The sequence below is a fragment of the Rhinolophus ferrumequinum genome, chromosome 17 (assembly GCF_004115265.2).
Source record: "Rhinolophus ferrumequinum isolate MPI-CBG mRhiFer1 chromosome 17, mRhiFer1_v1.p, whole genome shotgun sequence".
NCBI classification, from domain to species: domain Eukaryota; kingdom Metazoa; phylum Chordata; class Mammalia; order Chiroptera; family Rhinolophidae; genus Rhinolophus; species Rhinolophus ferrumequinum.
Window position 1 is genome coordinate 35,140,279 of NC_046300.1, and position 17,606 is coordinate 35,157,884.

The 17,606-nt window shown below is 46.0% G+C and overlaps 1 protein-coding gene across 2 annotated transcripts in view; it reads left to right on the plus strand.

Annotated features, from left to right (window-relative positions):
* Positions 1–17,606, plus strand: part of EPHB1 (EPH receptor B1) — a 424,621-nt gene that overhangs the window by 325,267 nt on the left and 81,748 nt on the right. For both annotated transcript variants that reach the window (XM_033133086.1, XM_033133087.1), the window contains 4 exons: positions 6,909–7,033; positions 13,523–13,685; positions 16,100–16,208; positions 17,059–17,123. In XM_033133086.1, the coding sequence (XP_032988977.1) occupies positions 6,909–7,033; positions 13,523–13,685; positions 16,100–16,208; positions 17,059–17,123 (462 nt within the window). The remainder of the gene's footprint in view (positions 1–6,908; positions 7,034–13,522; positions 13,686–16,099; positions 16,209–17,058; positions 17,124–17,606) is intronic.

Here is a 17,606-nt window from a genome sequence, read left to right on the forward strand (position 1 = left end):
TCAGGTGTGCTGTTGAGGCTGGAGAAGCAGCATCGCTATGAGGGGTCACTAGTAGGACTTCTCCCCACAAATCATGCGAAAGGGCCTGGCCAGCATGAGTCATGTGAGGGAGGCAGATAGATTCCCATTTCCACGGGTCTCCTTGGAAGGTCAGATATGAAAATCCCCCTAACTGAACGCCATTTATCTTCCAGGAGACTAGATAGTGCTGTCACATGAGCCAAGGTAGAGGAGACTCAGCTGTGACCTGCACCTCAGCTCAGCTCCTAGGGCAGGTGACAGGTGGCCTCTGAGCAAGGCTGTCCCCAGCCTGATTTCCACCCACAGAAGCAACACTTTTCCCCTTAGAGGAGATTTGCTAGACTCTGAAATCCAAGTTTCATATTTGTATAACCTCTTCAAACACTTTACTCCAATAGATCAACTTAATTTTGAATGTAGATATGTTTTGCTATTATTTTTCTTTAAAACTACTTATACTTTTGATGTCTTAAATAAAACATTTTAACATAATAAACTGTTATATGATTTATTATATCCCAAATGGATTATAGTTAAACTATTGGAAGAATTATTTTTACACAAATACCAATTAAGACATTAGGAAATAACTTTTTTGTTTTTTATATATGCGTAAAATTACATTTTATTTTATTATTTTGTTTTAATTTTTATGAAATTTATTGGGGTAAACGTGATTAGTAAAATTCAAGTGTAAAAAATAATTTTAATAAAGATAATACATTAGAACTTAGTAATTGTCCTAGGAAAAAAAGCATCAACTCATTCTCACATTTTGGAATCTGAGATACTTAATTGTGAGGGGGAAATGCTCCTATCAAATAAGGGGGGGAAAATGAGTAAAAAGAAAACTTTGAACATGACCAAGTCACTAATTAAATTAAAGGGTCAAGGAATGTGATAAATAAGAATATGTGGTCCAGGTGAACCTGAACTATGACAGCAAGGCTTCCACACATTAAGACTCCAGGGTCTGGGTTGGGGGTTATTGACAGCTGAGATTCATTCATTGCCGACTCAGCCTTAGGCTCACAGGATTGCAGGCCCTATGTTCTCCTCTGGAGCCCTGTTCACACACGGAGGGCTGGCTGGTGGTCGTCCAGGCCCCATCTCTGATGTCACTGGCAGTGACCTGTGGCCAGTTTGGGCTAATGCTTCTCCCTTGTCTCCTGTGAGTTCTTTCATAACTTAGAGTGGGGGCCATCCTGTCCCTCCAATTTATACACATCTCATTTGTCAGTTTAGGTAAGAACATCGTGTGCCCTTTTGCTGCTGGATGTGTGTGATGTACTATCTCGGATTTGTCTACTTCAGAAGCAATTTGGGAGTAACAGCTTCCCAAAGTTGTCCTGGGCAAAAAAACAGAGACAGGGACTCGCTTGGCCTGCGTTTGCGTTATCTCCATCCCTGAGCCCCTTGACCAAGGAGGTTTGAAGTTGGAGTCTCTTTCTGCTTCAGACACACTAAAGGGCCTCTTATATTAGCTCTAGATTCTCTTATCAGATATTCCTGGTTCTGATTCTGTTCGAGCCCTTAGTTGATTTTTCCTCGGTGACTGACAGGACACTTTGCATTGCTTCCCCCTCTCTTCTTTGAATCCCAGCTTCCTGTTGGGTGAGCCTCCTTATTTGGCTGAGAAAGAATGCAGGGCAATTTTGATTATATTTGTTTATTTTATTTTATTTTATTTTATTTTATTTTATTTTATTTTATTTTATTTTTTAGCGTCTCCTCTTTAGGCCAAATACATCTTTCTTCAGCCTCAGTATCTGCTTTCCAAATAGTCCCTAAACTAATTCTTTCCTTTTACTTTTTCTAAAGGTCTACATTTGCTTCTTTCCTAAATTTTAATAATTTCCTGAACTCTATAGTTTCATTTCCTCTCTCAGTAGCACGTTTAATTTGATCAAAAGTGTTTTGTGTGCTTGTAAAAGACACACTCTTTCAAGAGTTCATTGAAACTGCTCCTTCATCTGGGGATGCAGGATTTGGAGAAAAGACAATTGGCCAGGACTTACTGTGGGAATCAGCATATCTGGGGGTCCTAGGGGCTGCTTCTTTAAACAATCTTCTCATGTCTCCTTAGTCTTCCTTAGTTTTGCTAGAAGTTGGTGTTTGAGTGGATACCTGCGCTCATTTTTATTTTCTGTTTTGTCTGAAGGTTTCATAGCATGTAAAGCACCAGATTGAAAGGTGGCATTGCACTTGGAGAAGGGGGGAAAAATGTATCACTGTAGTTAATCACTGTGGCAGAGCACCACATGTAAGCTGCCCCTGATTTTCAGGGTGGAAGGGTAATACTTTCTTACTTTCTCCCATGTGCTAAATCCCATCTCAATTAAACCGTAAAACACTTACAGTGACCTGTGTGAGATTAAACAACCTGCCATGGGATGGATCTGTGAGCATCCTGTCATTGCCATAAATCTGAGAAATGCAGGTGGTGGTGACCTTTACCCTCTGGCAACTTCTCCTGGACCTGCGGCTGCTGCTTGGCAGCTGGGAGGTCCTTGCCATCTGTGTAACAAGGGCGTTCCTCTCAGTGGGTTTTGGCTACCGAGTGCCTCTGTATCCTGCCCTATCATTTCTTCTTTATCATCTGACCCCATCTAGACTCCAAAGTTCTTCAGGGCAGGGCTATGACTTTCTTACTTGTCCTTCTGTCCCCAGTAATTAGAGCAGGGGCCTGGCGCAATGTTTGGCAAATATGTTGAATCTTAAATGATGGCTTTCCAGGGATTAGAAGCAAAGAAAAACAAAAATCCTCACGCCGTTAGGATTCTGCTTTTCAATTTTTAATACATGATGCTTCAGCTCTCAGGGCAGAAGGATCCTGAAAACTGCTGTGGCTCTGATAGCATGGTTAACAACATGGAATCGTGTTTTCACATAGGTCTGAAAGGGCAGCCCGTGCTGCACAGTGAGCAGTCGTGGTAGTGGGGGAAAGCAGGCTTAACAGCAGCCGTTCTCTGCCCATCTTAGTGGGGTACCATTGGGACCCCCCCACCCCACCCCCACCCCGCCCCCACCCCGCCAATGATCTGACTGCGTCTGGAAAATGCCTCACCTTCCCTCAAGCGCCTTGATCCTCTCCACGGCTCCGCACAATTCACACAAGGTCTTGGGAAAGATGATCATAAGCCATCCACACCATTGACCATCTAGGCTGTTGCTAAATCCGTGCTCCTGGTTTCATTTTACGTGATTTAGCAGCAGCGTTGGACACATTCTCTCCTCCTGGGAATGCTTGTTGCCACTTGGTGTCTAGGTGATCGTGCCTCTTGTTTCCTTCTACCTCGTGGCCTTTTCTTCTCAGGCCCCTTGGCTATTCCCTCCTCATTTCCTGAATCTTAGAACATATATTCCATTCTACTCACTCTCTTGGTGCTCTCTGCCAGTTCTGCTGCTTTCAGTATCTTTGAAATACTGATGACTTTAAATGTCTATCTCCCGTCTGGACTCCTTATACATGCATGTGCCTGCTCAGAGTCTATTCTGCAACGACTTGGGCATCTCACACCTAAGAGGAGCACCTGCTCTTTCCTCTCAAACTGCTTCTACTGATATTTTGCCTGATCTCAGTTCATGGCAGCCCCACCTTCCAGTTGCTCAAGCCAAAAACTCTGGAATCATGTTGACTCTTCTATTTCTCCCGCATCCTACATCCATTGAGATAGTCTAAATGTATTCAGAATCTGACCACTTTGCTCTCCCCACCGCCACTGCTCCAAGCCTGGTCCAAGTAACCATGATCTTGCAGCTGGATTATTGTAACAGCATTAGGATAGATCTTTCAGCTTTTACATGGCCCCTGCGTTCTATTCAACACAGCAGAGAGTGATACCGTTAGCTTGCAAGTCAAACTGTGTCTCTCCCCTGTTCACGACCCTCCCATAAGTTCCCCATCTCACTCAGAGTAAAAAGCCAAAGGCTTCTTAGTGTCCTACTCTGTGCCTCAGGATCCTACTCTGTGGCCTTGCTTCTGTTCCAGTCTCACTGGCTCTTTCCTGTTCCCCTGAAATACCAGGCTGCTCCTACCTCAGGAGCTTTGCCTGGGCCGTTCCCTCTCAAATGCTCTTCTCCCCGTAGCTGCATGTCTCCCTCCCTCCGCCCCGTCAACCGCGTGCTCCTGCAGCTACTTCTCAGGCAGGCCTTGCTGACCACGTGGTTTAGACTTGCAGCCTTCTCCCAGCTGCCTCCTACACTTTGGCATTCTGTATCTCTTCTCTCCTCCTCTATTTTTTTTTCCTGTTATACTTAATATTTTTAACATTCCTTGTGATTGCTTCATTTATGACATCTAGTCTCTGAATCCTTCCACTAGAAAATAAGTTCTGTGAGGAAAAGGAATTTTATTCCATTCACTATGGAATCTCTAGAACCTAGCACAGTGCCTGGCATATAGCCAATGCTCAATAAATATTTGTTTCATCAATTAATTAATCAATTGGGCCAGGATACTAAGTTGGGAGGAAGAGAAGGCGCATGTAATAGTTGAATCAGGATCAACAAGCATTCTGGTTTAGACTAATAGGCCAAATTTAACATCATAAAGGTGAAGAGATACATGTAAGTCCCTATAGTTAAAAGCCAACTCTACAGACAAAAGATGAGGAACATACCATGGGACAACCTAAAGGTGATTGATATTTGACTGTGATTTCAGAACTGAATAGCAGGGGTGTGTCTTTGATCCAAAGGCTAACAATGGTCACATCAATAGATGTATGGTACACAGATCATGGTAGATATTTAGCTCTAATCTTTGCTGCTCAAACAGCAGTGGGACAATTGGGTTCACCTCTGGGCCTCATGCCTAAAGAGAGATTTAGATAACACAAGCCCCATTTGGAAAAGAGCTAGCTTGGATGGCAGCGTATCGTGGGGGAAATGTTCATAGTATCTGGCCATTCTTTTCAGCAGGAAAGACTCAGGGGAGACCTAACTAGTTTCTTCAGCTATCTGACAAGCCATTCAGTGGAAGAGGGAACATTCTATGTTACTTCAGTTGGCAGAACTGAGACCAATGGGAATAAGACAGATTTCAGATAAGAATAAGGAAGACGTGCAGATTGATGAAATTACCCAAATATGGAGCCATAGCTCCGAGAGGCAGTGAGCCTCTCATCCCTGGGGACATAGCAGGGCCAGGCACAGAATAATTGTAGGAGGATTCAGGACTGCATGAATTCAAGTCCTTCGTGAAGCACACACCACAGTGGCATTAGATGTGCCAGAGATGGGGGAAATGAGGTAGAAGCCAGAGGAGGCTGGGATGAAGGTCTGCTCCTTGTGAAGGGGAGAGGGAAGGAAGGACGATTGGGTAGGAAGCGTCTTAGACTGTGGTGCTGTCACAAGGAAGCCTTGGTACGCCCAAGGGGGAGTCTTTGAGTGAAAGTTGCCCATCCGAAGAGTCAGGAATTGTCCTGCCCTGGCACCCAGGCCACTCTCAGTCATTGCCTGGGAGGAGCCTGTGGGAAGCAGGCCTCTCTCTGAATGTGGGGCTGGATTGCAGAGCCCAGCAGCTGGGGCCATGAGTCAGTTATGCTGCCAGCAGTAAGAGTTTTGAGAGTCATATTTTCACAGCCACCACCAGACCTCTAATGGGAGGTCCCAGGTGGACACTCTGATTCGAAGGCCTCATCCTAACACTCTGGTTATGGCTCCCCAGGCTATGAGCATCTTCAGAATATGTGCTCAGCATCACCACCCTCCACCCATCACGTAGTAGGTGCTCACTGAGAATCCAGCGAGTGGCAGAGAATGTGGTGACCCCCATAACCCGGTGGCCGTGCTCTGTAATTTCAAGTCTTGGAGGGGAATCTGTTCGCTTAAATTGAGGATAGTAAATGTCAGTCAGCCACGGTCCCCAGAGAAACCCTGTAAAGTGGATTCCTGTGAGGAAACGACCTTCGTCAGTGCAGAAGTGCCAGAACAAAACGTAACAGCCCCTGAGTGAGCGCAGGCTGAAGCCTCATCCATTACCTGCCTCTTCCCCTAGAAAGACAGCCCTCATCTATTATTTCCAGACTGTTTTCCTTTTACTTACACCGTGTGAAAAGTGTTGAATTGGGAAATAAATAGTATGATTTCCAAACAGAGGTTTCAGAATCACTGCACAGATTTTGGAATTATTATCCGGTTTCCAAATGTTTGGTTTGTGTATCATTTCCTCATTTATATTTGTGAGCTCTTTATTGTGAATGTCCCCGTTTGGAAAGCTCTGCCAGAAGTCTGAAAGAACTCTGTTGTGGATCTGTGTTCATGTCTTTTTTAGAGATGCCTCTGCTCTCTTTTGAAGTGCAGCAAAATTTTCCAAGCAGACTCAGAAAGAGATGTTTACTGAGAATGTTCCTTTCCATTGCACAGTAATTCTGACCAGTTCCACTGTCTCATCTATCACCTCTTGCCTCCAGGTTCTCTTCTCTGCAGTAGCCCAGCTCATTACCGTAAGACTGAGGTTCCCTCAACACCTTTTGCTCAAAAACATTCCATTGCTCTTCTTGTCCTACTTATTGTCTGAAGCCTAGACTTGTCCCTAATTGGCTCCAGCTTGCCAGGCCACATTGTTTTCCCATGATTCCTCCAACCTTCTCTTGTTGTGGTCAAGACTTCCTCCTCCTTACCCAGAAAATGCCATGCCCATTCCAGCCGTTGCCCTCATACAGGTTCTCCTATCCTAAATTATCACCTTTCACGCCTTTGTGATCGAACTCTATTCATTCTGCAAAACCTGCAGGAAGTTCTGCAGATCCAGCTTAGCTGATGAGAAGAAAGGGCAGGGTTCAAACCTAATGACATTTCTCTCCCTCCTTATCTCTGAAAGGTGGCACTTCCCATGTAATTGAAGGTCTGTTTCTATGCCCTGTCTCCTCCTTTCTTCACAGCCCCTTCCACTGTTCCCATCATGCACCAGGTCAGCGCCACCATGCGGAGCATCACCTTGTCGTGGCCACAGCCGGAGCAGCCCAATGGCATCATCCTGGACTATGAGATCCGATACTATGAGAAGGTGAGCCAGCTCTGCCTCAGGTTTGCAAGACCCAGGGCCAGCCACTGTTCCATAGGCAGGGGCCAGCTGAGGACACAGGGAGACAAGCTGGAAGAAGTCCTGAGGGAGGGAGGAGTCCGGTGATGGAGAATAGAGGCTCTCTGGGAGAGTGATGGAGACCTGGTGATAGAGACCAGAGGTCTTCCCTGGCAAAAGCCTTCAAAACCCAGGCATTTACTGTATTAACTCAAGAGAGAGCCGTCCAACCCATCACCCTGCTGTCTGAACAGCTCCCTGGGCTGGTGTGGGAGGACCGATTCCATTCTCCTAGTCATGTGCTTGCTATACTAATGCAGATGCTACAAAGCTGTCAGGGGTCACCTGAGCTTTCTGAAAATTTTGTGGTTTTGTAGACTAGTGTTCTTTAAAGTTTTGGAGTAAGTACCTCCAATATGACATTGTCTATTTATAAATCATATGCATGTGCTACTGCACTAATATATTTATGGAGGTTAAAAATATTTAAATGGAAATTTAAAAGGATGAGATAAAAATTAATAGAAATGGAAATTTATATATTATCTTCCTTGACTACATTTTTGCAGCTATGGCGGGAGGTGGGGCACAGCAGGGCATATGCTGCCAAGAATAAGGAAATGGAGCCCAGTGGAGTTGGTCCCTGGTCTGTCTGCGGAAAAAGCAGGGATTTCCTCCCACCATGGTAAACTCCAGCATTCGCAAAATCCCAGGAAAATACAGTTCTTTCTATACTGACCCAATACATTATTTGAAAAGCACCAGATCCATTTATTTATTTGTTCAGCAAGTATTTATCAAGGGCCTACTGTTTGGCAGGTACTATTTTAGGATATACTAGTGATCAAAAAGAGATTCCTCCCTCAAGGGGCTTACTTTCCAATAAAAGGAGATGGACAACGAACAATGACATAATAACTAAGGAAATCGTATAGTATGTCAGAAAATTATTATTGTAAAGGGGAAAAGAAAAAGCAGAGTAAGGTAAAATGGGATCGAGGGGATGAGGTTTGGGGGAGGAGTTGGTTGCAGAAATAAATGGAATGGTAAAGGCAGGCCTCTTGGAGATGATAGAGTTCTAAGATCTGAAGGAAGTAAGGGTGTAGTGAAGCAGATATCCGGGGCACAGAGAGCTTGTATAAAAGCCCTGAGGCAAGATCATGACTGGTGGTTCAAGGAACAGGGAGGAGAGCAGCATGACTGGAGTGATGCAAGCGATGGGGAAATAGTTGACAGGAAGGGAGGTAATCAGGGGGAGGTGACCGTGTTGGGCTTTAAAAACTTGAGCTTTCCCACTAAATGAGATGCGGACCCATAGGAGAGTTAGAAGCAGAACAGAGACAAAGTCTAACTTACATTTTAAAAGGATCTAACTTAGATTTTACAAAATCTCACTTACATTTCTAAAAGGATCATCTATTGAAAATAGGTCTGCTAGCTTGTAATCATCTAAGACAGAATGATGGTGGCTTGAATCGGAGCGAAAGCAGAGGGCTGATGAAACAGTTAATTTCCAAATATATAAACTAAAGGTGGAGCCCAAAGGATTTCCCACAGGTTGGATTGTGGATGTGGGAGGTTTTAGCCTGACCCACGAGAAGGATGTACACACCACTGATGGAGAAAGGGATTACTGTGGGTGGAGTCTGTTTGGTGAGAGGGAAGGGACAGAAGTTCAGCTCAATGTCTAAAATGCCCCTGAGATCGTCAAGTGGAGCTGTGGAGCAGGCAGCTAGATGTGCACATCTGGAGTTCAGGAGAGAGGATGGGGTTGGGATGTCCATTTGGAAGTTGTCAGGATGTGGATAGTGTGAAAGCCCTGCATCTGTGTGCAATCATCCAGGGGGTGAAGGGGAATAAGAGGATCAAGGATGGAGACCTCCTTCGTTGCCTTTCCCTGTACATGCAAACCTCTTCCCTTAAAAAACTGTAAGTAACCTCCACTTCTGATGTTATGAAGGAAGCTTATTCTCCCATTTCGGGCCATGTCCCCACTTCTCAGTAATTTATACTAATTATTAACAGACACACATGCACAGCAACTCAATGTCCAAGGCACTTTCCATACCTCCGTGAAGCATATCATTGTCCCCACTCCAGAGGGTAGAATGCTTTCCTTGGGAACACAGAAGATTATTTGCCAAAGCATTGGTTACTGTTTGGAATGTTGCTCCAGAACGCTCCTTCACGTGTAAAGTGCTTGACTATAAAATGTGTTACATTGCCTTGAACATTTCTAATATGACTAAAGAAAAGATATTACCTTGTGAGGGTATTTTGAAATAATAGCCGCAATGATAATAATTTATTATTATTAATAATCTTTATTAAGTGCCTGTTATGTTATGTGCTAGATTCTCACAGATACATTAGTTCTGACCCTTAAAAGAAAGGTTCTTGAAAGCCAGGTATAGCCATTTTATAGATGATGCAACTAAGTCACAGAAAGGTTAAATGACTTACCCATGACCACATCTTGTCACAGCTAGGGAGGCACAGCACCAGAACTATAGACATTTTTACTATATTTCAATGTATTTCTCAGCTCAGTATATGGCTGGATGTAATCATGCTGATGCCGACAATCTCAACATTAGGGTGGACCCTGAAATAAGAGATTGTGTCTTAATTTGAAACCCAATTGCTTGTAACCAGAATGATTCGCGCACCTGCTCCACAAGGCCTTGGAATCCTGATCTTTAGAAGATGCAAACACAAATGGAATTCAGCCTAGTAGATGTCCTGATTTCAGTCCAAAGAAACAAAACCCACCACTCCTCCATCTCCTGCCACTTCTTCTAAACAAGGAGTCAGCAAATATTTTTTGTAAAGGGCCAGGTAATAAATATTTTAGGCTTGTGGGCCATAAAATCTCTATCCCAACTCCTCAACTCTGCCTTTATAGCAGGAAAGCAGCCATAAACAATACGTCAATAGATGGGCATGGCTGGGTTCCAAGAAAACTTTATTACAAAAACAGGTCGCTGGCTAGAGGCTGTAGTTTTCCAAGCCTTGAAAGCCCTCCCTGGGTCTCCTGCCACCCATCACCCTCTTGGTTTGTGCTTGGGACACCTTTCAATTTCTCCTCTGTGAATAGAATCAATGAGGCTTTCGCCTCTTCCAACAACTCATTAATAGAGAGCTCAGATGCCTGGAGCTGATGACACTCCCAGAGCCTCTCTCATGTTCATCTCCTTCCCCATTTGAATACATTTCCATTCATCATTCTCTCTCGTTTACTGTCTTGTAGCACTTTTCACTCCTGGTGTCAATGCTTGTAGGCAAACCATGGGAGGAGCATCTACATCTGCTCTCGGCTGTCTTAATGATGAAGCATTATTACTTGCTCTTCATAATAACTGTCTAGGCTAGAACGGGCTGGTTTTGGCCTTGGGAATTCCTACCCTTCAAATTTTAGGATCATTTTCTCACAGAAACTCTTTCAGACCTTGGCAATATCTTGTGCTCAATCGGTTGGTTCGAATAACTAGTCAGAAGTATGCTGTTTTTTCATTCATTTAGCACTGAGTGATTGAATACCCAGGCAGTGCCAGTCCTGTGCTACACATTGGGGATGGAAAAATAAGGGAGACATGGTCTCTGCCCCCAACGGCCACAGCCTCTATCTCACAGATGCTTATGAAATCAGTCATACGTGACCAGAAAAGCAGCCATGACCTTCGCTCTCTCTTGTTTGCCTGAAGTTGGTTAATGGATTTGAAGGGAACAAGGACTGATATTCATTTTAATCACTGAACTTCTTAAATGTGTGGACTAGAAAATGATTATGCGTTAATGTTTTATCCTCAAAATCCAAATGCCAATACATCAAAACACATTTGTCAGTAAAAGAGCTGCCCAGTCAATGCTTCACTTATTTCAAACAATGAATACTTCCATAGATTCCAGGAAAACCAGAGACCTCAGGCAGCCACCTTCATTTTGTAGCAATGGGATTTTGTCCTAACTTGCAAGGTGATGTGATTTTCATAGTTTCAGATTTCAGCTCTCCACTGTGTCAAGCTAGTAATAACCAAAGATGTAGATGACTTCTTTGTGACATGTTCTATAGTGGACAGTCTTCTTTCTGCTGGATCCCCTGATTGGGGATGGTGGAGAATCCACCTGCTTTGTAAATAGATCAAATGATAAATGGGTAGTCCTTCCTCGGGCAGTCTCTCCCAGACTCCATGAGGGTGCACATGGGCCTCTTTGTAACTTTCGACTGTCTATTCAAGCTGGCCTCTAACCTATGGTCCCTTACAACTTCTTCTGAGCGCTCATCACCACCCCCTATGCCACCCACACTCCAGCTATACCCAGTTACTTGTGGGCTCCTGAACTCCTTTAGACCTCATTTTTGTATGTTTTATTCTGTTCCCATGGGATATTCTATTCAGCTCTCACTCCCCACCTTTCTTCATGTGGCTAATTTATTTTATCTTTCAGAACTCAACTCATGTCACCCTTTCCTGAGCTCCTCCTACCCTCTTTATCAGTTTGGACTGTGTGACCCTTTGCTGTTCGTCCACAGCCCCCTAAGCTGCCCTCTGCCAAGGCACTCAGTCAACACGGTTGTCATCATGTGTTTATTTTCTGGTCCACCCCACAAGATGTTGTGTCCCCAGAGGAGAGGGACCATGCCTTAGTGCCTGTAGCCCATGTATAACACCCAGTATATGGTAATGTGTCATACATGTGACTGCCTGGCCAAATGAATGAATGAACACACATCCAGTCATCTTCGCCTTTGCAAAGTAGACTTTTACATATTTTAAGACAACGTTCATGTCAACTCATTTTACTATACTTCTTTTGTCCTGGCTCAACTCCCCAAGTTTCATCTGTTGTCGATGGAGGATGCGGCTTATAGAACTCTTGTCGTCATCGTTCCCATCACCATGCCACTAGGAACCTTTGTGCCTAGAACTGGTTGCAGTACCCCCAATCTGCACGTGGGACTTAAGCGCCTCCATCCCAGTGACCCAAGCTCTTCATTTTTACTGATGTCCCCAGTTTGCTCTAAGATTCATGGTGCAGACGGGGACAGGCCCAGACTCTAAACTCATGTTCCTGCATGCTCCGAACTAAGCCCTAATCTCCACGATGCCCCCATGGAAGTGAGTAGAGAGTAGGCTGTTGTGTCTGAAGCTGCTGAGAATGAGGTGTAATGGTGAAGGACAAGATGAGAAAGTGTGCGGGCTGGAGTAGTGAGGAAAGCCTTCCCCGAAGAGGAAGCCTTGAGGGGTGTCGGCCTAAGGGAACTGGAGGGCACAGGGGGGCCTGACGTGCCTGGAGAGAGGCACTGCACACTGGAAACACAGCCTAAGCAAAGGTCTGGTGGCCAGGGCTGTGGTCCTTGGAGGGGCAGCAACATGGTGATTTAGGGGATGTGAGGGATTGAAGTGATGAAGGCCTTTGAATCTAGTTTTAGGAGGTTTTTTGTTTGTTTGTTTGTTTGTTTAATCTAATAATAATTTTAGTGAAGGTCAGAAATCTTTTTTAAAGAAGAAGTTTGGATTGGGCAGGAAGGGAGTGGCAGAAAAGATGGGAGGCTACAAAAATCCAGGCACAAGCCAAATGTTATAATATGTAAGATCAGTAGCAAAGAGAAGCAACTGATTCGAGACACTCACAATAGGCAGAGGAGCCAGAAGGATGAGAAATAGGAGCAACACCTGTGTGAAACTGAGAACACATGTGTACAGACAACGGGAACTGTGGAGTACAGGGCAGAAGGTGCTAGAGAGAGTGACAGACAGAAGGGCGGGGCCAACCCCTAACTAGGTAGCAGGGGTGAGGACACAGGGCCTGCTCTCCAAGGAGAAGGGACCTGACCTCCCTGGAATCTGGGGGAGATGAACCTGGCAGGACAGGGACCCAGACAGACACAGACCAAGGCAGAAGCAGGTATGGGAGGTACGCCAAAGTGACGGGCACATTCAGCAGAGTGGATGTGAAGCCATTTGCTTAAGGAGTTGAGGGAACTTATAGAATGATCTAGAACAGCCATTGTAAGGAGTAACCAGGGGGATCTGGAGTGAGGAGAGGAAAGAAAACAGCAGAAGCAAGACAAAGAGAGGCAGGCACTCATGGGGCAGCTCAGTCTACCCAGTTAGTTTCTGCTGAGCTCAGAGACTGGAGAGGATTTGCAAAGATGGATGTGCTTTGTTATTCTTCCTCTGAACCCTGAGGAGGGGAAGAGTAGAAAATGACCACAAACCCCCCATCCAGGCCCTGAGAGCTCAGCCATTTGCTCAGAGTGTAGCCACTCCATAGTCCACAGTCAATTCTACACTCCCTCAGGCCAGGCCAGTCTGTCCCCATTCAGAGGGACGGCCTAGGTCTGGTGACAACTTCTAGCAGATCTGCAGGACCAAGAACTGCTGGCGCCTGGGTGCTCCAAGGTAGAGCGTGCTAGGGGTGCAGCACTCAGGAGCGGGCTGCCGACCCCTTCCCTTTGCTCTTGTTCAGGAACACAATGAGTTCAACTCCTCCATGGCCCGGAGCCAGACCAACACAGCGCGGATCGATGGCCTGCGGCCAGGCATGGTGTACGTGGTACAGGTGCGCGCCCGCACTGTGGCCGGCTATGGCAAGTTCAGCGGCAAGATGTGCTTCCAGACTTTGACGGACGGTAAGGGGCAGACCAGTGACCTCAGCACAGGCTGGGCAGCTGGGGAGGGAGAAGCCGCACTCACCGCCAAAATGCCAACCTCCAGCTGGATTCCAGTAGAATTCCCTCAGAAGGGTTTACCTCCCAACAGGGCTGTGGAATAGGTTTGATTCACCAGACAGCATATCTGTCTAAAGTTCGGCGCATGTCTCTCCAATATCTAGGGGATTTGCCTTTGAAGGACCTCTGTACCACATGCAGAGAGGTCACTGCGTGTGTCCTGCGCGTGCACAGCAGTGAGACCCACCCACACACCTCTCAGAGACGGTGTGCTCTCCTGTCCCTGGAGCAGGGCCCAGAAGCCTGCTGTTTCACCCTCACTCCCACTGCAGCCCTCTGTTCACAGCCCTCTGGGCGCTGAACTCAAAGCCTCATTGCATGAGCCCACGTCTCCAGGAAGGAAATGGAGAGACAAAATTTGGGGAGTGGCAGCCCCAGGCACCCAGCATCTCAGAATATTTGAAGCAGCTTCATATGTAATCTCCAGATGGTCAGCTCAGGCGTCTCCAGAGAGAATGGCCAATGTTTTCCAAATTGTCCCCAAGGCCAAGAAAGTCAGTCACCAAAAACACTTCCACCTGTGGGCTTTATTAGTTCCCTATTATAATGCTCTCCTCCACTGCTCTGAGACCACCCCCCTTAATACTAAGGAAAATCAGAGTCCCCTGGAACCTGAGCATTGAGTAGGGTGTGTCTGCCTGCCTGGGCTCACTCACTCTTTTCCTTAGCTGGCCATTTACCGTAGTGTATGCTTTCATTTACCTACATACTGTCTACCCAACGATTTACACTTATTTATTCATTTCTGATCTATGTCCTGATAGTTTTGCAAATGTCAGTCTATTCCTAATCACCCAAATGGAAAGCCTTTCATTTTTCCTTTCTTACTGAAATCATAGAGGAAGAAGCCTGCCCTTACATAACATTTTATTTGAAGCCAGCACTCTCTGACTAGGCACTTGACAGAGCTTGAGGTTTTACGTTGACACATTACAGTTTTTAACAATTTAAAAAATCACCAGAAAAATTTAATAATCAGATGATTCCATATAAAAATCGTAATATTCATTCCCTTGGGAGTAGCTGTAAGAGGATCCCGTGCTGGTGGGCTTTCCACGGTGAGCCACCGCTGCCCCGTGGGGTGCCCACCGCTTCCCAGTGATTTGCTCCTGGATGCTTTTGCGCCAGCTCCTGTTAGACTGGAGTTTGCAACCCATTTTGAGTTTATTGTAGGTGAAATTTCTTCAGATTTTGAGGAGGTTAAGATGGGGCGGAAAGGTGAGCCAGTTTATTCAGATTAGTAATGCTGCTGTATGACAAAAAATGCAGGCTGTCTTCTTTTCCTTACGGACGCTGTCCCTCTCTTTGCACCTCACTTACCATCTAGATTTATGGGCACTTTGGCATCAAGAGGTACACGGGATTAAAAGCCCAAAACTCAAAATGATCTGAGCACCGGTCTCTTGGAAATTCTGCTAGACAAATCAAGATGTAACAAATTTCTCCCAAGAAGGCTATTCCTTTTACATTGGCAGTTAAGTTTTGTAAACCCAAGAGGTGCTAGATGTAAGAGAGTTCTGGTAAGTGGCCAAATTCGGGAGTATTAATCTTAACGACTGAGGATCACACATCGGCAGTAATTACACTCGCTGGTGTTCATTGAGGCTTTGGGCCCCGATGGCAGCACAGAGGTGAGTCTGCCGGTTGATCAATGATGGGTCATTGAGGCTGGAGGACCTGTGGGAAGGTGACATTGCTTCATGACGTTTTGAATGCATAAAGACATTGTTATGGACTTCTCACGGTGGGTCCTTGCTCTTTTTCTTTTGCCAAATTAATTTTTTTTAAAAAAACATCCATGTTACAAAAAGCTCTCAGCAGAGAGAAACTGAAACTTTACCTTCAGTCTTTAAAATTGATGTCTAGAAAGTAGGGGGCTTCAAGACCTACCCCCTTGGTCTTCGGAAGTCTCTTTCTCCACCCACAGAGTTGACGGCTGGTTCCCAAACATTGGGGAGCATAAGAATCACCTGGAGTGTTTGGTAAACATGCAGACACCTGCTCTTCGCCCAGAGGTTCTGATTCAGGAGAAACAGTCATGTTTAACAACTGGGCTCAGGAGACTCTGATGCAGGGCGTGGGGACCTCAGTTCAAGAGGTATTACCATCAGGGTTGCCAGATAAAGTACAGGACAGCCAGTTAAATTTGAATTTCACATAAACAATAAAGAATGTTTTACTCTTAAGTATCTCCCATGCAATATTTGGGACACACACACACACACACACACAGAATGTCTTTGGCATCATGCGTTGAGTACCAGCTGTATGCAAAGGGTATGTAGGAAGGATTCTAATGCCTCTTTCTCACCTAGATGATTACAAGTCCGAGCTGAGGGAGCAGCTGCCCCTGATTGCTGGCTCGGCGGCGGCTGGAGTTGTGTTTGTCGTGTCCTTGGTGGCCATCTCCATCGTCTGTAGCAGGTAGGCCCTCCACTCCCACCCCAGCCTGCTCTCCTCAGACTAGGAAGCCCCACATTTGGACCCCTTCCAGGTCACACAGACTGGACCAGTCATGGCCATTCATGGACACACGGTCCGACTCCTGAGCATCACTGCATCTCAATCCACAGGCAGCCAAGAATTCCCTAGATTATTTATTTTCTCTGTGCCTGGGATCAATTCCTCTATAAGAGCTGGGGAAGGCTATGAATAAACAGCACCCATCCTCAAGCCTCATTTTAGCCAAGATGTTAGCTCCCCTCACACCCGACAGTGTTTCGGAGTGACAGTGACAAAATTGCATTTGACCCACTGGAGCATCACAGCCTGTGCCACCCTCTGGTTAGAGAGCCAAGATTCTCAGCAGAGGGCACAAGGCAGCTGTGTGTAGGGGAACCAAGGAGGAAAAGAGGAACTCCGAGTTCTGCAGAAGCGCTGGCCCTGAAGGCCTTGTGAATTTTTAATGCTGTTGCTACTGCTTTTGGTGGTTAGCCCAGATTCTGCCGTGCGAAGCCCTGTGGTTGGCCCTCCCAAGCAGTGCTTCAGTGCAGCCAGAGCCCTAATAGGCATCCTCAAGAGCCTCTACCCCAAGCTCTGAAAGGGGCCCATAGCCCTGCCTGGCCTCTGAAAGACCTTAGCTCGAAAGCAGACCCAGCTGCCCACAGTGGTGGTCAAACTAGAACACTTGCCATGATAGGAGCTACACCTAAAGTAAGAGTTGCAGTTCCCCATGCCAGGAGATGCGTGGGTAAGCCCCCATTAGGACAGGAGGCCTAGGCAGAGCTCCCGGGAGCAGAAAAGCTGAGAGAGCTCCTCTTCCTTGTGTTCATAGGAAACGGGCTTACAGCAAAGAGGCTGTATACAGCGACAAGCTCCAGCATTACAGCACGGGCAGAGGTGAGTAGAAAGCACACACCCATTGCCTGACCCCTGAAGAACTAATGAGTAGAGCAGGCAAGTGCTTGGAGAGCTCCTTGCAGCCAGACTGGCCAGTCCTGACCGCAGGCCTCCTTTCAGCACCCAGTGCCCCAGCACCGCCTCTCTTTGCAGGTCCCCAGGGAGCCCAGGCTGCCGCCCCATCTGCTGACTGCCCATTGTGGGCACTCATTGGATGCCTGGCAAGTAGATTATCTTCTGCATTGATAAGCCCATATAGGACACGGAATGCAGGGAAAAGATTGGTTTAGCAAGTCAATGAATCCTGAAATCAGACACAGTGAGAAAAGATGGAGGGTTCCCTATTAACATCTCTGCCTTATCGTATCCAACGGAGCGGCTGGGGAATGTGTTAACCAAATTCACAGATAAGCCAGAGAACGTGAATGTAGGGAATTAAAAAGATAGCAGAGCCCAAGAGGCCAAAGTGTGGGGATATCTCCC